At 33.3% G+C, this 27665-nt stretch overlaps 1 protein-coding gene across 1 annotated transcript; it reads left to right on the top strand.

The window, feature by feature from the left end:
* The first annotated feature begins 22327 nt into the window (after positions 1-22327).
* On the top strand, positions 22328-23167 carry LOC127136998 (uncharacterized). The gene is made up of 2 exons (XM_051063498.1): positions 22328-22516; positions 22580-23167. Exons 1-2 carry the CDS (start codon positions 22328-22330, stop codon positions 23165-23167), a joined length of 777 nt encoding a protein of 258 aa, XP_050919455.1.
* The last annotated feature ends 4498 nt before the right edge of the window (positions 23168-27665 follow it).

The raw sequence follows: 27665 nt of genomic DNA, 5'->3' as shown, positions 1-27665 counted from the left end.
GTTTGGGTTTTGATTCTCCACCCCCGTTTGGGTTTTGGGAGGGGAACATGGGTAGTTTTAGGATTCAGGTTTAGGTTTGGGGGAGATAAAAACCGTCCCCGACCCGCCCCGCTGCCATGCCTAACCCTAAGTAATACACATTGTCTACACCTTATAAAGCACAATGTTCATTTATATCTCAACATAAGATTGCCTATAATTATATGCTTGCTACCAAGCATCACCAGTCATCAGCAGAGTCTCTCACTGCACGTGAGTGGGTCTTCTAAACTACCTCAAAACACCTCCGTACATGGGTTCTCGTCGCTATGGGTAAGCCCTTACCCACATATCATCTTATAAAACTACTAAGGCCTCAGAGTTTCTCTGCCCTTCCAGAGGGAACATGCTTATATGTACTTTTTAACAAGTACAAATGCATTTTGCAGGAACTGAACACCAAGAGGATGATTGGTTGTAGTCAAGAGAATGACTAGTACAAATTTCTAATAAAGGAAATTTCCCTTGGAGTCAAATCCCCTTATCAAACTCAACAAGCCACACCCAACCACAATGTGACCAAGCCAATACTTACAAAATTACTAGTTCTAATTTTTAGTTTTCCTAAAAATACTTTTATAATTCCTAGGTCTTCCATTCGGCGCTTTAGACTTGGTCATGTATCAACAAAAGAGTCAAACAAATGTCTCACATGTATACTTCCTTTACTGTTTATAATAATTCTACATGTGATATTTGTCACTTAGCAAAACAAAGAAAGTTGTCTTATCATACAAGTAATTCAGTTGCATCTAGTAGTTTTGAATTATTTCACTTTAACATTTGGGATCCATTAGCCATACCTTCTATACAAAATCATAAAGGTTTTTTAACTATACTTTATGATTATAAAATATTTTTTGGATTGTTACTCTTAGAAACAAATATGAAGTTTCACAACATGTACAAAATTTCATCAACATGATTATCAACCAATTTAACACAACACCTGAAGTTGTCAGATGAGACAATGGACATGAATTCATGCTTAGTAAATTCTATGTATCTAAAGGAATTTTTCATTAAAGGTCATGTGTTGAAAGTCCCCAACAAAATGGGAGAGTCGAGAGAAAACATCAACATCTTCAAAATGTTGGTAAGGACTTTCTTTATCATTAGAATTTTCCTAAACAATATTGGTCCTTTGCCATCCAATTTTCCACTTTCATTATAAACAAAGTTCCTACCCATATTCTCCAACATAAATCACCTTAACAAGTTATGCATAACAATGACATTGATTAATTCAGAGTCTTTGGCTCATTATGTTATGCTTCAACTCTCTAAGCTCACAAAACTAAACTTGACCCAAAGGCAAGGAAATGCATATTTTTGGGATACAAACCAGGCATGAAATGGTATATACTTCTTGACATGCATAACCAAGAAGTGTTTGTATCGATAAATGTTTCTTTCCATGAACACACCATTCCTTACAATCAACCATTGACTCCTCAGCCACATCATATACCTACTTTCCATCAATACCTGACACCGACCAATCAAACCAACATAAGGACACATTTCCTACAATCAATCTTGAACCAAACCATAGCATCAATTTGATCTACCAAATGACAACCTCTTACAACCTTTCATACATGTTAATATCCTTACCAACACAAATCATCCTACCCAATCTCTCCCTCACCCTAATCCTGAAACTAACATATCTAATTCCAACTCTTCACTAAGAACATCTTTAAGGATGAGACATCATCCCTCTTATTTGAGAGATTACATATGCAACTCTACTGCTACTCCAAAACAAGTATCCCAAGGTATTCTTTATCCAATGTCCAATTACATTTCACATCATAAACCATCTCCATCACATTCACATTATTCTTTGTCTGTAGTGTCTAACATTGAACCTAAAACTTATACTTAGTAAGCTAAACATGAAAGTTGGAATCAAGTTATGCATCTTGAACTTAGTGCTCTTGAGAAAACATGTATTCCCTCCATATCATAAAATATATCTCATTTATACTTTTTCTCTTTCTTAAAATAAATATCTCTTTACAATACCAATACAATATTTATTTATTTTTTCCACTAATATACCCTTATTTATTAACTTTTACTTTTTTTCAAATACTCCACCAACTATAATTAATAAGGACATTTAAGTAAATGATACTAATTTTACTATTAAAATTAATACATCTAATCATTTTCTTAAGAATCGTGCATAATAAAACACTTATTATGAGATGGGGGAGTACATGGAAACTTGTGGATCTGCCACTAGGAATCACATTAATTGGATGTAGTTGGGTCTATAAGATCAAATATTTGACAGATGGCTCCATTGATAGGTACGAATAAATACTAGTATCTAAAGGTTACAACCAAATAGAAGGTCTTGACTATTTTGATACTTATTCACCTGTTGTCAAGCTTACGACTCTAAGGATTGTTATTGCTTTAACATATTTACATCATTTTCATTTACATCAATTAGATGTAAATAATATCTTTTTGCATGGTGAACTACCAGAGAATGTCTGCATGATGATTTCTAGTGTTCATACAATCAAACCTAACAAAGTATGTAAGCATGTTAAGTCCCTTTATGGGCTTAAGCAAGCTAGAAGCGATGGCATGAAAGACTCACTCATTTTCTCATTGAACATCCTTACAAACAAGATGGATCAAATTATTCATTGTTTGTTAAAACTAATAAATCTTTATTTACCATCTTATTAGTTTATGTAGATGTTATGGTTTTTGCAAGAAATAATTTGAATGAGTTCAAATCTATCAAAGAAGATTTGCATACTACATTCAAGATCAAGAATCTAGGGAAAATAAAATACTTCTTAGGTATTGAAGTTGCACATTCAAATGTGGGGATTTATCTATGCCAAAGGAAGTATTGTCTTGATCTCTTGGAAGGCTCGGGTTGTATAGGTTCCAAACTTGTTTCAACATCATCTAATCCTGGAATAAAGTTGTACCAAGAATCCAATGAAACATATCCAGATATAACTGCATATCAAAGGCTTGTAGGAAGATTGTTAAACTTAAATGCAACAAGATATGACATTATATTTTTCACTCAACAATTAAGCCAAATTCTATCAGCCCCATAATACCTCATTTGCAATGCAGCATGTAGATTTTCTTAAGTATATCAAAATATGCTCAGGTAGAGGTATTTTATTTCCTAGAGAGTCGCATATCCAACTAAATAGATATTTACATGTAGACTGAGCAAGATGCGTTGATACTCGAAGACCCATATCAGATTAAGGTTTATTCTTTGGTAAGTCACTTATTTCATGGAGAGTTAAGAAGCAACTAAGAGTCTCAAGATCATCATATAAAGGAGAGTATCAGACGCGTGTAACAACAACTTGTGAATTATAGTGGTTGCTCTATTTGTTAAATGATCTTCAAGTTATACATGTAATAAAATCTGTCATTTATAGTGACAATTAAAGTGTCTTGCATATTGCAACTAATACATTATTCCATGAAAGAACAAAGCATTTGGAGATTGATTGTCACATTATGAGGGAGAAATAAAGTAAAGGAACCATGAAGTTTCTTCCTGTTAAATTGAAGGAATATCTAGCATCTTTATTCACTACAGCACTGCATTCTCAACCATTTAATACACTTTTAACCAAGTTGAAGATGGTAAATGTATATAAATCTCCAACTTGTGGGTGGATATTAAAATGTAAAGTGAAAATTAGCAAAATTATGAAGCATGTGGAAAAAGTGGGAAGTATCAAAGTAAATGAGACATATGTTGACATAATAGATTGATTAACCGTCTTAATTAAGTCATATTTTCAGTTAAAAGTAGTTATGAAGTAGTTAGGGTGGTTACTTGCAACATAAGCAATTATATTGTGTAGTAAGAATACTCTAACTTATGATGGAAATTACCACACAAGTATAAGTAACACAATATAATAGATGTTCATCAATGAGAATTCATTTCACTATCATGTTCATTTTTATTTCCCAATATGTAATGGCAGAAGGTATGATTTCTTTAACTCGAAGAAGGTGATGTGAACTCTAAAAAATTTAATTGAATCTTACCTAATAGGTGACGGAATAATGGTATTCATAACATTTTCGTCAACGACATTAGAATTGAAGGGTAATGGATGTTAGAGAGACGGTGGTTAGCCATTTCAGGTCTTTATATTCTGATACACTTATGATAAATAAACTTTGGTGCAAGACACTCAGAGGCAATAATATCTTCATTCTAGTTAATTCATTCTCGAAGGAGGAAGTGAAGAAGGTTGTATGAGATTGTGAAAGTTTCAAAAGTCTAGGCTCTGATGAATCAATTTGATTTCACAAAAGACTTTTTTTTCAAACCTTAAATTGGATTCATAAAATCTCTTTTTCATTTATTTGAGCTTTCACCCATGTCATATAACGAGATATGTTATCTAGTTGTTCCAATTTTTAAAATATATTTTTGAAAAATAAAATATTAGATACAAAATAAAATACGTAATATACTCATTTGATGTAATCATAATATTGACTATGTGTCATTAAATTAAATAAATAAATTCAACAAAATTTCTCCATTGTTAATTTGGTGTCAAAAGTTTCAATAGACTTGAGGCCTAATAAACTATAAAAGATTATATATCCTAAATTTTGGTGTAAAATAAATATTTCATAGCATATTTACGAGGTCTTCAACCAGTTGAGCATATTTCTTTTGTGAAATCTTGTAGTTAAGTTCAGGATTATATGCTCTATTTTTTTTTCTTCACTCAAATTTACATTAATAAAAATGTGGTAAGTATAAGAATAAGACACAAGTAAATAAAAAAAACACAATATCATAAAATTCTCGCCTAAATGACCAGGAACAATTTTTTCCCATTAGGATGGTTGGATAAACTATGTAAATTGACATGAAGAATTCGAATTAACATTTTAGTCCATGTTCCTAATATTGTTCGTTGACAGGCTTGATCTAAAAGCATAATGCCTTTTACCAGCCACCATTAGGAAAAACAAGTTCTTTCCGAACCACTTAATATGTATTACTAACATTGTGTAAATATAGATATGTGTATTATTACAAATATATTATTTACATATAATATTGATAAATATATTTTGAGTTAGTGTGTCGCGTTTTGAAGGCTAGTGTGAAATAATGATTGGAACTATATGAAAAACTGATTGACCTAACTCATTTCAATCAACCTTACATAACAAAAAAAGTATTAATGAATTTGATTAGTATTAATGACTTAATCCAACAGATTGACCTAATATTTTACTATGAAGGAAGAACGAATATTTACCTTTTTCTTAACACTCTTACTTTTATCTTTGTAAATTTATATCATCTAGATCAAACCATGTAATGAATTGTTATTATCACGATGTAAAGAAACATCAGCATCATTGTGATGTGAAAGATCAAAATGTTCTATATACTTATAAACATATATAAGATCAATTTAATCAAATTTGTAAGAAAAAAATTTATAATTTATTCACCTCTAACTCAGTGCCAAAAACTTCAATTTACTTGAAGTCTAAGGAACTATTAATGATCACTTTCTTAAAGTTCAAATTAAAAATGATAAATTATATATTTATATACAATAATTAAAAATATATGTTCAATGTTGTGAGCTAAAAACATGACCTAAAAATCTAAAACCTTATTTTGTTCATTGTTATAACAATCACCTAAAAACTACATGCATACGCGTAAATTCTAAACTTCGTAGAAATACTATCAACAATATATGAATGTGAAACAATATATGAATATATAATATTGTGAACTTACATAGCAATAACCTAAAATAAATTCTAAAACATGACATATTCACGAAAGATGAAGATTGACAGTAAACTATAAACAATAAAAAAACATGTAAACAATGATACCAAGCAGATCAGGCTCAAAAGAATTATTAAAAAACTTTTTTGGATGAAAGATTGTGTCTCAAAATAATTATTAGTTTATATTATATTTTTATTGTAATTGTTTTTTAATTCCTCCAAATGGATCTGATCCAATAGTTGCTAAAGATTCATTAGAGATGTTTTGCTATTTAAAAGTTTATTGTGATTCATTAATGGAAATGAATATTCATATTGACAATTTTTTTTTTTACTCTTTCCTAATCTAATTGTTAGTCCTAATTAGTGGTAATTATATAACTTTCCATCATTGATATTTTCATATTCTTCCCCAATGTCTCATAAATTCATAAACCCTACCACAAAAGACCTTAATGATTCTCTTCAAGTCATAAATCTAGTCTGGATGAGCTTATCAACCATAACCACAACCTTGAAACAACCATGAAAACCAACAACAAAACCATATTTATGCAGTTGGGTATGTTGGAAAACAACAATCATAAACTATTTAGTTAGATAGCAGTATTGATGTCTGTATATAAGCAAATTTTGCACCACTCACATCTCTAATGATTCAACAGTTTGCTACCATGGCATCATATTTATCGCATAATAGAGTTCATGCATATATATCTTATTCACCTTTCATCCGTACTAGCCCTGAAATGTTGTCATCACTTAACTACTCCATCACCACCACCCCACTCTCTTTTCCCCAACTTTTACCTACTTTGCACTATGCACACTCAACATTTACAAGTAGTCCACCTACCTCATTTTAACAATATTACACTAAACAAAACCACTTATTTCCCTTATTTATACAAAATAACAACAACATGCACCACTCTTTTCAAACCCCTAAAATTGAGCTAAGGATTTTTTATGGAACTGATCCTTTAGAGTGGTTATTTCAAGCAAAACAATTTTTTTTCTTATTATAACATTCATTAGAAAATTATTTAACCATGACTCTTTTTTATATGAAAGAGAATTTTGTTAGATGATATATGTGGATGTTTCAAAGTCACCAATTAATTTATTAGAACGCTTTTTCAAGGTCACGTGAATTATGTTTTTGCTCCTCAACCTATGAAAACCACCAAGCTTAACTATTTAGGCTAAGACAACATGATTATGTTTCATAATACTAAGTTATCTTCAAAAAATTGGGAAATGGGGTATTAGGGTTACTACCATATCAATTTTAAATTATTTCATATCAAGTTTAAAACAATAAATTCAAAATGAGATTTTCATCCAACGTTGTTACTCTATTTCACAAGTTATGGGTCTAGCCAAGCTAATTGAAGTTAAGTTGAAAGAGAAGATGTGGTCTTAGAAATAGAATGGTTGAGAAAACTTGGGCCTCTTTTAGTTGATTTCTCCATGCCCAAAATAGTTTTCACCTATAAAAATAAAGACATAATCATTACATGTGGTTTTAAACCTTCTCTTACACCCTCAACCTACAACTTACTTTGCCACCTACTCCATACATAATCTATTGTTATGAACTTCTTTATTTATCAACCTACCCAAGAGATACTTCACAATATCATCATCCAACCCAAACAGACACTAGACTCCATCCTTATATCCTAATCCTTAAGAAATTACACAAATTATCAACTCTTACCTTACTGTTCTTTAAACCCTACATGTCATGCCTCCCACTAGACCTCCACGACATCCCTATTACCCTAAACACTTCTCTTATAAATATTAAGCCTTATCATTACACATACTCACAAAAACAAAAACCATGACCACAATCATTCATGACATGCTTCAAGAGGGCATAATCAAGCCTAGCAGTAGTTGTTATTCATCCCTTGTCACTACGCCAAAAACTGGAATAGACAGCGCCCCTTAGAGGGCGCTTTATTACAAAAGCGCACTCTAAAGTGAAGAGAAAAAATAAGGAGCGAACAACTGGAATAGACAGCGCACTTTAGAGGGCGCTTTTGTAATAAAGCGCCCTCTAAGGTGAAGCGAAAAAATAAGGAGGAGATAGAGGGACAACAATACAGGGCGCTTTTTAGAAAGCGCCCTCTAAGGTTACCCTTAGAGGGCGCTTTTAAAAAAACGCTCTATAAGTCCATGTGCATTTCCAGTTTATAAAGCGCTTTTGGAAAGCCTTAGAGAGCGCTTTTAGAAGCGCCCTCTTAGGCCCCCTTTAGAGGGCGCTTTTGTAACAAAGCGCCCTCTAAAGTGAAGCCAAAAAAAAAATGGAGGGACAACAATAGAGGGCGCTTTTGTGAAAGCGCCCTCTAAGGTTACCCTTAGAGGGCGCTTTTGAAAAAGCGCTCTCTAAGTCCATGTACATTTCCAGTTTATAAAGCGCTTCTGGAAAGCCTTAGAGAGCGCTTTCATAAGCGCCCTCTTAGGCCCCCTTTAGAGGGCGCTTTTTTTCCACAAGCGCCCTCTAATGTCCCTTTTAGTAAACATTAAAATTATAACATATTGCGCGTTTTGTTATTTCACTATCTGTTATTAGCGTTCTTTTTCACGTTAGGGTTCTGAGGCGTTTTCCTTCCACCTCTGTTAGATCTACATGCGCGTTTCCTCCTTCTACCAATCAAAGGTACACGCTTTTCCCAATTACTGTTTTATGTTATTGCTTTGTTTTAGCTTTGCCCAATTTCTGTTTTACCTTATTACTGCGCGTTTCCTCCTTCTACGTTTGTTTCGACCATGATAGCGGATGCACTAGGAAATTGACGGTTGGTTTTTAGTGACCATGATTGCGGATGCAATGGGTTATACGACCTATGAACATCTGATTTTGTGTCAACACCAGTATCATTAGAAACCTAGGTCCGAATGTGTTTGAACTCTTCTGAAATTGTTTTTTATTTATTCTAATTAGTAATGGATAATACATGGATGTCTTCCAATCGATTGTCGAGAGAGTACGAGAATGGGGTATCAGAATTCGTTAAGTTTGCCGTTGCGCACGCCGAAGACCCCAGTAGAATGATATGTCCTTGCTTGGGTTGTTGTTATGGGAAACGGGTTGACGCAGTTCAGTTGACATCGCATCTAATGAGGCATGGAATTGATCGAAGTTATACATGTTGGAATTTGCATGGTGAGAAAAGTAACGAGAATGTTGAACCGGGGGATAGTACGACCTATGCCTCAAACTATAGTGGCGCAGATACATACGATTGTGATCGAGTTGAAGAGATTGCAAAAGCACTTGAAGGAGATCTTAAGGATTGTCCCGAAATGTTTGAGAGGTTGGTAAGTGATGCAGAGAAACCTTTGTATGATGGTTGCACTAAATTCACAAGATTGTCTGCGGTATTAAAGTTGTACAACTTAAAGGCGGGCAATGGGTGGTCGGATAAAAGTTTCACAGAGTTATTAGCCCTTTTGAAAGATATGCTTCCTGAGGATAATGTTCTTCCCAATCGAACATATGAGACCAAAAAGATGTTGTGCTCTATTGGCATGAGCTATGATAAGATACATGCATGTCCAAACGATTGCGTTTTGTTTCGAAATGAGTATGCATCGTTAAATGAGTGTCCTAAATGCGGTGTCTCGCGATATAAGAACAAGTTGTCTCCAGCAAAGGTCTTGTGGTATTTTCCTGTTATTCCGAGATTTAGACGCATGTTTCGTAGTGAAACCGATTCAAGACACTTGACCTTGCATGCAGATGAAAGAATTATAGATGGAAAGTATCGACATCCGGCAGATTCACCACAGTGGTTGAAAATTGATAATGATTATCCTGAATTTGGAGAAGAATCAAGAAACCTTCGCTTGGCATTATCTACTGATGGAATGAACCCACACGGTATCCAGAGTATCTCACACAGTACATGGCCTGTGATTATTATGATTTATAACCTACCTCCATGGCTATGTATGAAGCGTAAGTACATGATGTTGTCTATGTTGATTTCTGGACCTAAACAACCAGGGAATGACATAGACGTGTACTTGAAGCCCTTAATCGAAGATTTAAAGATTTTGTGGGAGACCGGTGTGGAGGTTTATGATGGATATAGGAAAGAAAGTTTCAACTTGAGGGCGATGTTGTTTGGCACAATTAATGATTTTCCAGCATACGGAAATCTATCAGGGTATAGCATAAAAGGTCAATGTGCGTGTCCTGTTTGTGAAGATAAAACAGATTGGAAGCGCTTGGAGTTTGGTCAGAAGAATGTCTTTCTCGGTCATCGGAGATTCTTAAATTCAAATCATCACTACCGTGGATGGAGAAAGGCGTTCAATGGAGAGACAGAACAAGGCAGAGCTCCACCTATATTGACGGGTGATCAAATTTTTGAAAAGGTGAAAGATTTGGATACTCAGTTTGGCAAGCCTTTTGCCCACACACTTGTCAAAAGTGGGTGGAAGAAGAGGTCAGTTTTTTTTGAATTGCCGTATTGGAAGTCCTTGTATGTGAGACATTTTCTTGATGTTATGCATATTGAAAAAAATGTATTTGAAAGTGTTATTGGCACGTTACTCAATATACAAGGAAAGTCTAAGGATGGCCTTAAGGCAAGAAAGGACTTGATAGCGATGGGAATAAGAACTGAATTAGGACCCTTGAAGAAAGGAAAACGAACATATCTACCGCCTGCTGCTTATACTCTATCTAGAAAGGAGAAAAAAACATTGTGTAAGTTTCTAAGTGAAGTTAAAGTTCCAGAAGGGTACTCTTCAGATATTAGAAGACTTGTGTCTATGAAAGACCTCAAGTTAAAGAGTTTAAAGACCCATGATTGCCATGTTATAATGGAACATTTTCTCCCAATAGGTATACGTTCTATTCTTCCAGAAAAAGTAAGAAGCTCTATAACTAAGTTGTGTTCTTTCTTCAAGTCAATTTGCAGTAAGGTGATCAATCCTGCGATCTTACCAATGTTGCAAAAAGAAATCGTTATTACTTTGTGTGAGCTTGAAATGTTTTTTCCTCCATCATTTTTTGACATAATGGTACATCTAGTTGTTCATCTTGTGAAAGAGACACAATTGTGTGGACCAGCTTATATGAGATGGATGTACCCTGTTGAACGTTATATGAAAATATTAAAAGGGTACGTGAAGAACCGAAGTCGACCAGAAGGTTGTATGGTTGAAAGATACATTGTTGAAGAAGCGATTGAGTTTTGTACTGAATATTTGTCTAACGTTCAGTCAATCGGACTCCCCAAGTCTCAGCTTGTCGAAAAGAAAGAAGGAAAAAATCTAATTGGAAATAAAATCGTGGCAGTATCAAGGGTCGAACGGGATCAAGTGCATTTGTATGTTCTGCACAATGAGAATGAGGTTGAGCCGTATGTTGAAATTCACAAGGATGTTCTCCGAGGTTTAAATCCCAATAGAAATGAAAATTGGATAGTACGAGAGCACAATCGATGTTTTATACCTTGGTTTAAGGATCATATTTATTCAAAGTATTATTCAGATCCCGCTTCAATAACAGAAAGGTTGAGATGCTTAGCATATGGTCCAAGTTTCCATGTTTTTTCTTATAGCGCATACGCGATTAATGGATACACATTTTATACCAAAGAACAAGATGATAAAAGTACTATGCAGAATAGTGGTGTCACCGTGGTAGCTGAAGCAATGCACATATCAAGTGTGAAGGACTTAAACCCCAAATTTGCAAATCTGTCGTATTTTGGTGTTATCGAGCGCATTTGGGTGTTTGATTATGAGAAGTTTCAGATTCCTATATTTGGTTGCAAGTGGGTTGAAAATAATAACGGCATTCGAATGGATAAGTCAGGATTTTTGCAAGTGGATCTTAATAGGGTGGGATACAAAGATGAGTCTTTTATTCTAGCCTCTCAAGCTAGACAAGTGTTCTATGTCAATGATCCGAAAAGTACGAAATGGTCTATAGTTCTTTTTTCCAACAAAGTAATTGATGAAAACACTGGAGATCAAGGTGATATTGATGTTGAGATTGAATCGTTTACCAGAAATGATCAAGATGAGAATATTATATCAAATGATTCATATATTAGAAATGATCATAATGAGGGTATTTGGATCAATCCAACCGTCCGTGTTGTTAAGAGACATGTAGAACATATTCCAACCAAGAAAAGAAAGAGAACTTAGTGAAAAAGGTACAGGTCAAATGATTTTAATTGTTTTCTTTATTACAGGTAAAATGACTTTTATGATTTTAATTGTTTTTACATTTGTCATCTGATTTTAATTGTTTTCTTTTTTACAGGTAAAATGATGATGCTGGATATTTGTTTAGATGGAGATGCTCTATTGTCGTCAAGCCTCATTCGCGTAGATGATGATGCTGGATATTTGAAAGTATCCCTCTACGACAATGGAACATGTCCATCTAAACATATATCAATTCTATCTTCAAAAGATAAGGGTTCAATGTTGGCAAGTTACATTGGTTTCCTTGTTCGACAACATATTCCGATTACATGTGATAATTGGAGAAGTCCGGACTTGAAGGTTGGCAAAGAAAAAATATGGTCGGAGATACAGGTACTTACCATATATTGTTATATGTTTTTTGTTGCATCAACTTTGCAGCCCTGTATTGTAGGCAGAATTTAGGACTTCTCAAAGTTGATTTCTTGTTACTTTGTCGTTCATAAAATACACCACTAAATTCTCTGCGTTTAATTTTTAATTTTTTTTCATCAGGCTTGTGTCTCAATAGAGGATGGGTATCTACCTAAAGTTACTTTTGTAGTGGTCCAAAAGAGACATCACACCCATCTCTTTCCTGTCAACCCCAAAGAGACCGATAGAAGTGGAAATATTATGCCAGGTTTTTTCAATATATTTCTCAACGCAGCTGGTATATATTATCATTTGAATTTATCACTTTTTGCTGATTTTGTTGTTCTAAATTGTCAAAGGAACCGTGGTAAACACCAGCATTTGTCACCCTAGGGAATTTGATTTTTACCTTAACAGCCATGCAGGAATTCAGGTAATATTAGCTATGTCATTTAACTTTATGCCATTGTTTACTATTTGTTGCTCAATCGCCTTTTGACAGTTATGTGTTATTTGCATTTGGACGTGTTCTTTTTGCAGGGGACTACTTATGTTGCCATCTGTTGTTTTGGTTGAGCCTTATTTTGTATGGATGTGCGATAGAACTACTAGACAGCTTTTGGATATACAGAACATGTTTGCCACCATGGGTGGATGGGCGTTTTTGTTTAGTATTGGTTAGAACTACTAGACAGCTTTTGGATACAGTGGTCACTGGGTGTTGGTTGCTATGTTTTATTCTCTTAATTGTAGTACTTTGAGAATATGTTGTTGTATATTGTTGATCAAAGAATCATATATTAATGTTGTATATATGGAGGATTAATGTTGTATATAAATGGATTCATGTTGTATATATCAATGGATTAATGGTGTATAACATTGGATTAAAGGATGAAATCAATATGAATTTTACACTTTTGCAGCATGCGAACAGGTTACCAATTAAATATCCATTGTTTTTCAAACAAATTTTTTTAAAATAACTAACACTTTAGAGGGCGCTTTGTCCAGAAAGCGCCCTCTAAACACTTTACATTGACAACTTTAGAGGGCGCTTTTTCCTGAAAGCGCCCTCTAAACACTTTACATTGACAACTTTAGAGGGCGCTTTTTCCTGAAAGCGCCCTCTAAACACTTTACAATGACAACTTTAGAGGGCGCTTCTTCCTGAAAGCGCCCTCTAAACACTTTACATTGACAACTTTAGAGGGCGCTTTTTCCAGAAAGCGCCCTCTAAACACTTTACACTGACAACTTTAGAGGGCGCTTATTCCAGAAAGCGCCCTCTAAGGTGTCCCTTTATGGACCACTCCAGAGGGCGTTTTTTTCTTAAAGCGCACTATAATGTGGCCACTTTAGACAGCGCTTTCTCCAGGAGAACAAAGCGCTGTCTTTACCTATGCCAGCGCCAGATTAGAGGGCGCTTAAAAGCGCTGTTATAGGCCAAAATAAGCGCCCTCTTTTCCCTTATTTGGCGTAGTGTGTGTTATTAGTGCGAAAGAAGAATGACACTTGACATTTTTTTATGGACTATCATGCATTTAATGTAGTTATAATTCGTTACTAGTTTGTTATCCTTACCATTGATGAACTCTTTGATGAGTTGGGTTTTACATCTATTTTTACTAAGATTGACTTAAGGTTAGGCTACCACCACATTCAAGTTGTACTAGAAGACACGCACAAAACAACATTTAAAACTTTTGATGGGCACTATGAATTTTTGGTTATGTCATTTGACCTAACTAATACTCATAGTATTTTTCAACCGACAATGAATGACTTGTTTCGACCTTATTTAAGACAGTTCGATTTAGTTTTCTTTTATGGCATTATAATATACCGTCATTGTTTAATTGATTATGTGTGTCATTTGTGGTTGGTTTTAGATTTACTTGCTTCAAACCAATTTGTTACAAAATTATTTAAATGTGTGTTTGACATTTTTAATGTTGATTATTTAGGCCATATTCTCTCAATTAATGGTGTCATCTCAAATCATGCAAAGATTCAAGTAGCAATAGACTAGTAGGTGTTGCGACCACTCACGACGCACAAGGTTTTTAGGCTTCACCAGCTGTTATATATGATTTGTCTATCATTACGCCTTTCACGCAACTCCACTCACAAATTTGTTGTACTTTACTAAGTTTCCATGGATTACATAGGCAAATACAACATTTACTACTGTAAAACAAATGACCCGGTCTTGGTTTCTCTTGACTTCTCAAAGATCTTCGTGCTAGAAACAGATGTATTTGTCGTTACCATTGTTGTTGTTTTATCTCAAGGGAGCCATTATTTAGCTTTCTTCAACAACAAAAAAATGCAACTTCACGCAAGCTTCATCAATATACATTTGTGATATGTACGCCATTAAAACAACTATAAATAAATTACATTAGTATCTTATTGGAAAACATTTTTTTTACTATTTCATAATCTAATGGTTAGACCTAATAAGGGGTAGTTGTATAACTATGTCATACTTTATGATCATAAGTTAGATTTTCCTTAAAAGAGAACAATAAAATGGAACAAAATTTACTCACCAAAATACCAAATTCACCATTGATATTAAGTTTTTAGACAATAAAATCAATTGCTAGTAATATTTATTTTCAATGATCAATCACTGACAATTAATACTTATAAACAATAAACTCTTACCATCGTCATATGTTTACTTTATATGTGTGAACGCAATCAAATAAACACTTGAAAGATTTATACTTATATAACATCATTACTGATATGTCAATAAATTATTATATAGACATTTATGTTTACTTAAAAATTAAAAGACTCAAGCAAGATACCAAACACACTATTAATTACCAATCTTTGATTGTAAAAATTAACTGTAAATGGTATTCTGACGCAATGATCAAATATTAGTAATAAGTCCGGCCAAATGATAGACGTCCTTGACATCAATCATTATCCACATGGATAAAACTTATAAACAATAAACTCTTACCATCGTCATATGTTTACTTTATATGTGTGAACGCAATCAAATAAACACTTGAAATATTTATACTCATATAACATCATTACTGATATGTCAATAAATTATTATATAGACATTTATTTTTACTTAAAAATTAAAAGACTCAAGCAAGATACCAAACACACTATTAATTACCAATCTTTGATTGTAAAAATTAACTGTAAATGTTATTCTCACGTAATGATCAAATATTAGTAATAAGTCCGGTCAAATGATAGACGTCCTTGACATCAATCATTATCCACATGGATAAAATTAATATTTACTACATATTTACCATCACATATATGCAATTATTCAACCAAACTGTGTCTTCCTTTTGACCGACCATAACAGTTCGCATGAACAATTACACATTATATCTTTTGTAATTTCGATTGAATCAAATTTACACAATAGAGTTTGCTTTTGCAACATGTTGCTTTGATCAACACAATCAAAATTACTAGACATTTTAATAAATTACATGGGAGGAGTCTTAAATTTACAAGACACTACCCACAAATGTAGGTCGTATTCATTTAGGATGTCGTTTGATATAATAATAATATTTTTTGAAAGTCCTTAGTGTGAGAACAAATTCACAATAAAACATAATTTTTATAAATTTATACAAATTACATGATAATAAATTATTGTATAAATCTTAATAACAATAAACTCAAATAACATGATCATGTAAAATGTATAACTTCAAATCAGATAAATATTAAATATTTATATATCCAAAATAAATATCAAACAAATTCACATATACACTAAATAATTCTTTAAGTAAATTATTTTAGAATCAACAAAATCAATTCTAAAATTCAAAGTATCCAAAATTTAAAGTATCTGTCATGAATTTCAAATATATGTTTCATAATCGCATATACATGTACTACATATTATGTCATATACTTTAGTTCGGAATATAATAGATAATACAAACATGTTTATAATTATAAGATCTACGACATGTTAGTATATGAGATAAGAGATTGCATGAATACCTGGATCTATAGAGAAAATGTTTTTGTTGACGGTAATCCAAAAAGGTAGAAGACAAACAACAAACACTTGATGACTTATATGATTCTTCCTCAATCGATACTTCTAATGCCTTGAATATTTCTAATGACTTATATATATATATATATATATATATATATATATATATATATATATATATATATATATATATATATATATATATATATATATATATATATATATATATATATATATATATATATATATATATATATATATATATATATATATATATATATATATATATATCAGTATTAAGTTAAGAAAATCCAGAAATTTTACTAATAAAATGACGTACAATGTACAATTTCTTTATAAAACAGTTTTGATTAAAAATCAATTTAAATTAGTTTTAAATTAAATTAAAACTATTTTATATTCTCGAACCAGTTTTATAAAAAAAGGTCTGACTTTAAACTTAAATTAATAAAATGGATTGATTGTTGTAATTTGGTAACAATGCACCCTAGCTTCCTTCTAAATATTCCACATAAAATATAGATTGAACCCAGTTTAAGGGTTAAAATAAATTATTTATATAAAAATTATACCTCCGTAGTAAAACAAGACATATTACTGGCTGCAGTGTACATAAGAAATTAAATATTTGACACGAAATAAAATATTGGAGATAGGTTGGTTTTTCACATGCGCAAAGTGGTCTTGGTCTCCACGTGCTCAACCGAGAAAAAACAAAAATAAAAATAAAATAAGGGTCTAAGAAAAATAAAAATAAATAAAATAAAGAGTCACGCGCCTCAGGCCAGGCATCGAGGAAAACGTGGCTCAATAATTAATTTGTTAGTAGTAGGTAATATTTTATGGCAATATATTGATGACAAAATCAACGGCCACGATCCTCTATGAGATCACAACAACGCGTCCATCTTTGCCTTATCGGACTTCATTGAATCAATTCTTTCCAATTTTGACTGCTGTAGTGTACCTTACTCTAAAAAAAAAGAATATAAATGTCTCAAAATAAAATAAAAATTCTAAACTGTATACTTTTCCATTATTTTAATATAGATTAAAACTCAATGGGACAAAAGATCACTATTAACACTCACGGTTGACATTTTTCCATTATTTTAATATAGATTAAAACTCAATCTACCTTCCTTATTTTTATAGTAAATTACTCCATCTCTAGAATTTTTTTATCTAAATAGTTTATTTTTTAAAATTAACTCTTAAAATAATTTATGTTTTAATTTTTTTTTTAAAATATCCTATTTTTAGATTTTGACGAAGTGTTCTATATTTTTAAGAGGAGACGTCAATTGGATTGACGATTTCATATGGTGTTGTCAATTCAATTGACGACAGTGTACAAGTAAATAAAGGAGACGTCAATTGATCTGACACTAAGTATTCAAGCAGAATTTTTTAGCATAAATAATAAATATTAATATTTAATTAAATCTTTTTTACATAAACCCTAACGATGACGATCGGGTTGGTCATACCGACCACCGGTTCCACTCCCTAGCTAGCCTTATTCGTTGCCTTCGTTGTTGATTCACTCCAGGTGTTTGAGGATTTGATGTCTCAGGAGCATCAACAAAATCTCTAAGAAGTTCTTCCATTTCTAAGAAGTCTTGTGTATGGAGCGATACACCACCGTAATTGAGTTCGCGATCCATGCCAGAGTAGTTGGGATATGTTGAAGCATTCATTGGTGTGCGGCCTGGATGATTGAAGGGGGTCATTGGTGTGAACGATTCGTTGGAGAAAGGTTGAAATAGTTGTTGTGGTGTTTGAAAGTCATATGGTTGTTGTGATGTTTGTGTGTTTTGGCTATGGTGTGATGTTGGGGCGTTTTGACTATGGTATAATGTTTGAGCGTTTTGGCTATGGTATGAGGATAGGTTGGTGTTATATGTTCCTTGGGTGTTTTGGCTATACCTTGATGTTCTGTTAGGGGCATATGTATTTTGGATGTCTTGATAATAATCATTTTGTTGTATGTCAGACCAATTGACACCTACTTTATACACTTGTACACTGACGGCAATTGAGTTAGCAACATCATATGGAGTCGTCAATCCAATTGACGCGTCCTCTTAAAAATATAAAGTTGTCAACAATTTATCTGACAACAACATTTAGACTATTTCGTCTAAATCCGAAAGTGGGATATTTTGAAAAATTATTTAAATTATTGATTATTTTCTGAATTAATTTTAAAAAGTGGGTTATTTGGGTAAAAAAAATTCATCTCTATATACGAAGTTTGATAGAGTGGTATAATAAAATGTAATGTATAATTTATATTAGAGAAATCTTAACGAGTGTCCTAGTGGCACTCTTTAACGACTTAAAAAGGTAAGTATTTTTGGAAATGTGTGTATTCAATATTTTCTTTATTTAGAATTATTAAAGAGTGTCTGGGGGCAATCGTTAGTTATTAGTATTGTTATTGGGCACTTGTTGTATTTATGTTTTTATTCTTGAACATCAATATCTCTACTTTGATCAATTTCATTCCGCATTTGATCTATATTTCATGAACACCACTCATATCACATCCTCATTTCCATCTTTTCCATGAAAAATTCTTTCACCTTATTCCATAAACACTCATGTTACAACTCCACCACCAATTATACATTTTAACCATAGATTCTAGCATCCAGACGGGTATTCTGTGTCTGTCTATCCGCTTTTTAAATAAATATACATGAAAATATATATGATATTATTTTATTTAATGTTAATTTTAATTGGAAATTATGTAAGAAGTTAATAGTAGGAACTTATGTGAAAGAAGATAATAGTGATTTCAATATAAGTTATTAGAAGTTATTATGTAAGTTATCTAAAGGTAAAATTGATAGAAAAATAGGTTACACCAAAACTAAATTTTTCCTTTATATATTGTTATAGATATACCACCACCTACGTCAAACCATCGGATTCAATATATCATGACTACAACATTTGTCACCAATAACAACAAACAATTTCCTCTCCAGATCTACAATTATGCAATTCTTTCACAACAATTAACCCACATTCTTTCACTCACATCAACAACCAACACTATACTGAACATTCTTTCTCACAATCGGTCGAAACATTTCACACATTCAAGGTTCTTCAAGAATCTATAGCTTATTATTTTGAAACTTCAAAAAAATTGACAAATGATTTGAAAGAACAAATTCAAGCTTTTCTTCTTTCATTCAACACATCTCAAGAGTTTTCTGATTCACAACACCACACATAGAAGTATCAAAAAATATTGTTGAAACAAAACCAAAAAAATCATCCGAAAAAAAAGGAATCGAAAAGCTTTCTGTTTCACTTAAATCATCTTCGACGATAACTCTGACAAAAGCTCCGATAATCTGTTTCACTTTAAATTGGTTTTCTAAATTCTATTATACCTCTCTATCAAAATTCTATTGTAAATTCTTTATGAAACTTTTTAAAATATATATATATATATATATATATATATATATATATATATATATATATATATATATATATATATATATATATATATATATATATATATATATATATATATATTCATTTAATATGATCGTTTATCCCTTAGACTACAGATTCAGACTCTTTTTCAAAATACTATAAAATACATTAGTTATTCTGTCAGTGCAATAATTGACCGAAAAAATGGGCCAAAAGGGTAGTAGTACGTTTGAATATAAAGTAAAAAAGAGAGTGGAACAGAAAGAGTAAGAAAAACAAAGCCAACGTCGTGGTCAAAGGACGCGATTATCTGAAACGCGCTTATCGTACGGCGGCTCTAACACACGGATGACCACAAACACAAGCCCATGCTGTTAGACTTATTTTGAACTCAGCTTTGATTTTATCATTTGAAGTCATCCTTTATCATTACTATTATTAATTTACTACTATTTTAAATAATTGTCATCCTTTATTATTTTGTCACCTGATTTTATCACACGGATATTTTGATGTTTTCTTGTCCCCGTCCAATTTCTCACCTGGGGTATCACGATTCTTTCAAATTGTCACGAATCTTACATGTTATAAATAATTATCCATCTTGTAGGTATTTTAAATCATTTTTAACATATAAAATAATTGGATTGTCATGTGTTTCGGTATGATCTTACTGCTAGATACCACTAGTAAATTTTTTTTAAAAATAAAAAATCATTGGTGGCACTAAAATTACACTTTTTACATCAAATATAAATATATTCACTCCGTTTTTTATTATAAATCGTTTTTGACTTTTCACACGTATTAAAAAATGTAATAATTGTGGTATAAAAAAGAGAAATTATGAAGGATTTTACAAAATTGTCCTTCATTAATGATATTGGAAAGATAAATTGATATAATTGAAAGAAGAGAGAATAATAAATATTTAATGATATAATAGAAAAAATAACATTAATGACTCATTGATATTATAAAACGACCTATGTTGTGGTACAAAATATTTTTCCAAAGCGACTTATAATAAAAAACGGATGTAGTATAAAACAGTGCGTGAGCCGTGTATAAATTGTGCGGGAATAATATTCCGTAAATCGTGACTTTAAAGTTGTGAAATAAAATTAGTTAATAAAATGTAAAAAATTGGTTAATAAAGTGATGAAGTTGATTAATATACGTTCAGATATTAAAAATAATTCTTATTAGTACATCAAAGTTGATTAATGTAAAATAAAAAAAGTTGTTTAATAAAGTTATGAAGTTGGTTAATAAACGTTCAGATATCAAAACTAATTTTAAGCAGTCACCAAAGTTGGTTAATACAATGTAAAAAGTTGTTTAATAAAATTATGAAGTTGGTTAATCACACAATTTTATATCAGTGTCATTTAATTTTTAAAAAATAAAATAAAAATAAAAATTTAAAAATATATTATTATAATATTTTACTCTTGATCGTATCGGTGAATATTGAAATAAGGAGAGAGGGGGTCCCCTTAATGAAGACCCCTCTTAGGAACAAAAGAATTGTTGGGCTGCCCATTTATCAAGATCTGGTAGGAAACAGTGGAGATGCATCGGTGGATTAAGGAGACTAAGCCCCCAGGGAAACACATGGCAGAAAGACTACCAATGACAAAGTCCCACTCCATCATATCATAAGATTTTGACATATCCAACTTAAGGGCCATGACACATTTTTTTTCCTTTTTTCTTCTTCTTCACCCAATGGAAACATTCCATAGCAATGAGAGCATTATCAGTGATCAACCTACCATGTACAAAGACACTTTGCTCTTCATCAATCACACCGGGAAGGATCTTTTTGATGACATTGGCTATGGTCTTGGTAATAATCTTCATAATCACACTGCAAAGGCTTATGGGCCGAAAGTCTCTGGGGTTTTGGGATTCTTACATTTGGGGACGAGGGTTATGAATGTGTTATTTATAACACTTAGATCTTTTACATTGTGTTGAGATAATTAGTTGATTAATACAGTTGGTTATTGTTAATTGTATGGTTAGTTAGTTAGTTAGCTCCATTTTGATTGGTTGTTATCTTTATTAGTAAAATTTCTTTCCGCTTTCTTGATATTTCTTTCTCCTTTCTTTCTGTTATCTTTTCTCCATTGATGGAACTGCTTCATCATAATATGGTATCATTCGCCAATTCGATCCTCCTTCCGCTACTATCCAACTGAATCATTCTACACCATTTCATTTCTTCATTCTCTTCCTTCTGCATCCATGGCGCCTTCTCGAGCTTCATCTTCATCAACTGATCCTGCTTTGGATCAAACTTCACCCTTCTTTGTTCACCCCAGCGATGGCCCTGGTTCTATTACGGTTCTTCCGAAACTCACTGGTTCCAACTATCATTCATGGGCTTGAAGCATGAAGAGAGCTCTTGGTGGCAAAATGAAGATTGAGTTCATTGATGGATCTCTTCCTGTTCCTGCTGATTCTTTCGATCCATCCCTGCATGCTTGGAACCGCTGCAACATGCTTGTACATTCTTGGATCATGAATTCTGTTTCAGATTCAATTTCTCAGTCTATAGTTTTCATGGAGAATGCGCTTGATGTATAGAACGATTTGAAAGAAAGGTTTTCTTAGGGTGATCTCATACGTATTTCTGAGCTGCAGCAAGAAATATACAATCTGAAGCAAGAAACCAAATCAGTAACTGATTTTTTCTCTGATCTTAAAATTCTTTGGGAAGAACTAGATCTGTATTTGCCTTTACCAACTTGTACTTGTCGCATAAGGTGTTCCTGTGAAGCTATGCGCAGTGCAAGATCTCATCATCAGCTATTGCAGATTATCAGATTCTTGACTGGTTTAAATGACCAATTTGCTGTAGTGAAGTCCCAAATCTTGTTAATGGATCCTTTGCCAACTATGAATAAGATATTCTCCATGGTTATCCAACATGAGCGACAAATTCAGCTCCCTATTCCAAATGATGAGTCTCAAACACTGATTAATGTTGCTGATTCCAAGAGGTTTGGAGCAAGAAATAATGCATTCAAGCATGGTGTTCGTGTTTTCACATTCTGTGGCAAGACTAACCACACTGTTGAAAATTGCTTCAAGAAACATGGTGTACCACCTCATATGCAGAAACAGTTTCAGAATTTAGCTAACAATGTGGCATCAGATGGAAATGATGATGGATCTTCATCTCATGGTGCTGACATTAAAAGTGACAATTCACCTATGACTCAAGGTTAATTCAGTGCCTTAATGGATCTAATTCAGAAATCAAGCATTGGCCAATCTTCAGGACATGCTTCTTCCAACCAAGTTGCTATTGGTCATCCATCAACAGGTAACACATATCATTGCATGCATAGTAGTAGTAGTGGTTCTTGGATCATTGATTCAGGAGCTACTGATCACATATGTAGTTCTGTCCAATGGTTCCATTCATATAAGAAAATTATCTCCATCACTGTTAAATTGCCAAATGGACAATGCCTTGTTGCTAACCACTCTGGCACAATTTACTTTTCTCCTGATTTCATTGTGCATAATGTTCTTTTGATCCCTGAATTTTCTCTAAACTTATTATCTGTTTCAAAGTTGTGTGAATCCTCTAATTACAATGTCAATTTCCTCAAATCACAATGTGTCATACAAGACAAAATCACCATGAAGATGACTGGTTTTGCTGAGCAGAAAGATGGATTGTACTATCTAACACTAAGAGATAATGATTCACCTGCTACACACACACCTGATTTAGCTTCTGCCCTAGCAATCAATGTCACCTTACCAGATAGAGCCTTATGGCATTTTAGATTAGGACACTTATCTCAAAACAGATTATTGTACTTACATTCCCAATTCCCTTTTATCAAAGTTAATCATAAAGATGTTTGTGATGTCTGTTGTTATGCTAGACAAAGAAAGCTTCCTTATACTGTTAGTAATAATAGAGCTGCACACCCTTATGACTTGATCCATTTTGACATTTGGGGACCCCTTGCAGTCAATCTTTACATGGTCATTCATATTTTTTAACTGCTGTCGATGACTGTACAGATATACATGGATAACATTGATGAAAGTCAAATCTGAAGCTAGACAGCATGTTATAAACTTTGCCCATCTCATAGAAACTCAACATAAGCTTCATGTCAAAACTATCAGAACTGATAATGGTTCTGAATTTAACATCCTTGAATTTTTTGCATCTAAGGGAATCATTCATCAAACAAGTTGTGTTGAATCTCCATAACAAAATGGTCGAGTGGATAGGAAACATCAACATTTACTAAATGTTGGAAGAGCTCTTCTTTTTCAATCAAAACTTCCAAAGGAATTCTGGTCATATGCTATTTTACATTCAACATTCATTATAAATAAACTTCTTACACAAGTTTTAAACAATCTTTCTCCTCATTTCATACTGCACAATGCACATCCAGATATGCATAGTCTCAAAGTGTTTGGATCTCTTGCTTTTGCATCCACATTACATATGCATAGAACAAAACTTGAGCCAAGAGGTCGAAAATGTGTTTTCTTAGGATACAAGAATGGTATGAAGGGTGTGATACTCTATGATATTAACAGTCATACAATTCTTGTTTCTAGAAATGTCATACATCATGAGCACATTTTCCCCTATTCAAATATCAATTCCACTAATTGGAACTACCATCCTTACAAAGATCCTACTGACTCACCACAAAATGAGCCCATCATACCTGTTCCATCACAAAGCATTGAATCCACAACTGAGGAACATGAGCATCATCCTAACACAACCATTGACACACTGCACCATTCTAGCATTGAACCTGAATCTTTAGAAAATACTGATGAGAACCATGACACTCAATCTGTTCCTGATACACCAGATATTGACAACATCTAATCCAGACCTGTTAGAGCTAAACATACACCTCATTATCTCTCAGATTATGTGTGCAATACATCTGATGCATCAGCAGTCAAGTCATCATCAGGTACAACCAAAATTAATTATCCTATTTCAAATTATCATTCTCTGCATTTTTTGTCTGCATCTCATCGTGCCTTTGCATCCAATATCACTCTTACACATGAGCCAAAGAACTACAAAGAAGCATGTTTGTCTGGACATTGGACCAAGGCCATGAAGTCTGAATTAGATGCATTAGACAAGAATAGAACTTGGAACATAATTGATTTGCCACCGCATGTCAAACCAATTGGTAACAAATGGGTGTTTAAAGTGAAACATAGAGCAGATGGCACAATAGAGAGGTATAAAGCTAGACTTGTTGCCAAAGGTTACAACCAAATTGAAGGACTTGACTTCTTTGACACTTTCTCACCTGTAGCAAAGCTTACCACTGTCAGAACCCTTCTTGCAACTGCTGCCATCAACAATTGGTTTTTACATCAACTTGATGTTAACAATGCCTTTTTACATGGGGAATTGCAAGAAGATGTGTATATGACTATACCTGAAGGTGTTACATGTCACAGGCCCAATCAAGTATGCAAACTCCAAAAGAGTTTATATGGTCTGAGACAAGCTAGTCGCAAATGGTATGAAAAGCTAACAGCTCTATTACTTCAGCAAGGGTACACTCAATCTACTTCTGATTATTCCCTCTTCACTTTGAAAACTGATGCTCACTTTACAACTATTTTAGTCTATGTTGATGACATAATCCTAGCTGGAACCTCTATGTCTGAATTTGATCGTATTAAACTCATTCTAGATGAAAATTTCAGCATCAAAAACCTGGGCATACTCATGTATTTTCTTGGCCTCGAAGTTGCTCATTCAAAGGCAGGGATTTCACTATCACAACGAAAATATTGTCTTGATCTCTTGCAGGAATCTGGCATGCTTGGATCCAAACTAGCTCCCACACCTATTGATCCATCAGTTAAACTACATGCTGATAGTGGCAAAGCTTTTGAAGATATTGAAGTTTACAGACAATTAATAGGACGTCTGCTGTACCTTAACACCACACGCCCAGACATTACTTATGCCACGCAACAACTCAGCCAGTTTCTTCACAATCCAACAATGGCACACTACCATGCTGCTTGTAGAATCATACGCTACTTGAAGAACAACCCTGGTAGAGGAATTCTGTTTCGCAGGAATGCTGAACTGCATCTTCTTGGCTTCTCAGATTCTGATTGGACAGGCTGCATAGATTCAAGGAGATCCATTTCAGGATATTGTTTCTTCCTTGGTACTTCTCTCATATCATGGCGTGCAAAGAAACAAGACACTATTTCCAAATCATCATCGGAGGCTGAGTATCGGGCGCTGTCATTTGCCACATGTGAATTGCTTTGGTTGATAGTCCTTATGAAGGAGCTGCGCATCACATGTACCAAGCTTCCTGTTCTCTACTGTGACAGCCAAAGCGCAATGCATATTGCGTCCAATCTGGTGTTTCATGAATGAACTAAACACCTCGAAATCGATTGCCACTTGGTCCGTGAAAAACTTCAGCAAGGCTTACTTCGGCTCCTACCTATTTCCACTCATGAGCAACTTGCTGATTTTCTAACTAAAGCATTACCAACTTCAACCTTCAACAAGTTTATTTCCAAGCTTGGCATGATCAACATTCACCATGCTTAGCTTGAGAGGGGCTGTTGAGATAATTAGTTGATTAATACAGTTGGTTATTGTTAATTGTATGGTTAGTTAGTTAGTTAGCTCCATTTTAATTGGTTGTTATGTGATAAGGTTGTATTATATAAGAGCTGTATTGCCACATGTACACAATCCAATGAAGCGATGATTCTTCTTTCTTGATATTTCTTTCTCCTTTCTTTCTGTTATCTTTTCTCCATTGATGGAACTGCTTCATCATAATACATTGTTCAGGATCTCGAACACCATTCTACTAATATCAGAACCAACAACATGCTAGTACTTTTGATAAAATAAGGCAGGGAGTGTAACACCCCGATAAAATATGATAATTATTTAATTTAAGTTTAATAGTATATTATGATGATAATATGAATGAGAGGGTATTATTTAGATAAACCATTCATATATATTATTATTAGTATATTTATTAATTTAATTAAATAATTGGAATATTATTGGATTATTATTATTGGAATAATAAAGTTGGAAATTTTATGAATAATCGAGGGTAGAAGAGAGAAATCCAATTTAAGAATTTTGTTATTATAAGAAGGAAGTGGAAAGGTTAGAGAGAGTTTTTCTATCAGTACGTGAAAACAGAGAACACGTAAGAATTGGGAGAAAAGAGAAGAAACTGAGAAAGGGAGAAGAAGAGGCTAGGGCTCAAGAGGAGAATTCACGATTGTTGAAGGTCAAGAAAGGATTGCCGGATTAACTCAGGTAAGGGGGGTTTATCGTCGTTTAATGGGTATTATGGGTTAACATGTAATGGGTAGTAATAAGCCATTGAATTGACCCTAATTGGGATGAGGAATGCTGTAAATGGTGATGAATAAGTTATGTTAAAACTGTAATTGAATCTATATGTGGGTGAGTCGTAAATTTCTGGACGTGTAGCTTTTTACGGAATTGAAATCGGAGGTCCGGAAGTCCTCCGACAGCGAGAAATGCGGGAATTCTGCATTCTGTTCGTGTTAGCGCAGTTACAGCTTTCTGTCTTGCGTTAACCGGTTAACCCAGGGTGTTAACCGGTTAACACTGTTATGAATTATGAGAAATTGTTGTCTGTCTTGTGTTAACCGGTTAACCCAGGGCGTTAACCGGTTA

The sequence above is a fragment of the Lathyrus oleraceus genome, chromosome 4, assembly GCF_024323335.1.
Source record: "Lathyrus oleraceus cultivar Zhongwan6 chromosome 4, CAAS_Psat_ZW6_1.0, whole genome shotgun sequence".
Classification (NCBI taxonomy): domain Eukaryota; kingdom Viridiplantae; phylum Streptophyta; class Magnoliopsida; order Fabales; family Fabaceae; genus Lathyrus; species Lathyrus oleraceus.
This window is presented reverse-complemented; position numbering and strand designations above follow the sequence as displayed.

What these genes read in the sequence shown, in the direction of transcription:
- LOC127136998 (XM_051063498.1), top strand. Translation starts at nt 22,328, where the DNA reads ATGAAGAGAGCTCTTGGTGGCAAAATGAAGATTGAGTTCATTGATGGA. An exon ending in TCATGGAGAATGCGCTTGAT is followed by an intron (nt 22,517 to 22,579) that starts GTATAGAACGAT and finishes TCTGAGCTGCAG; the next exon opens with CAAGAAATATACAATCTGAA.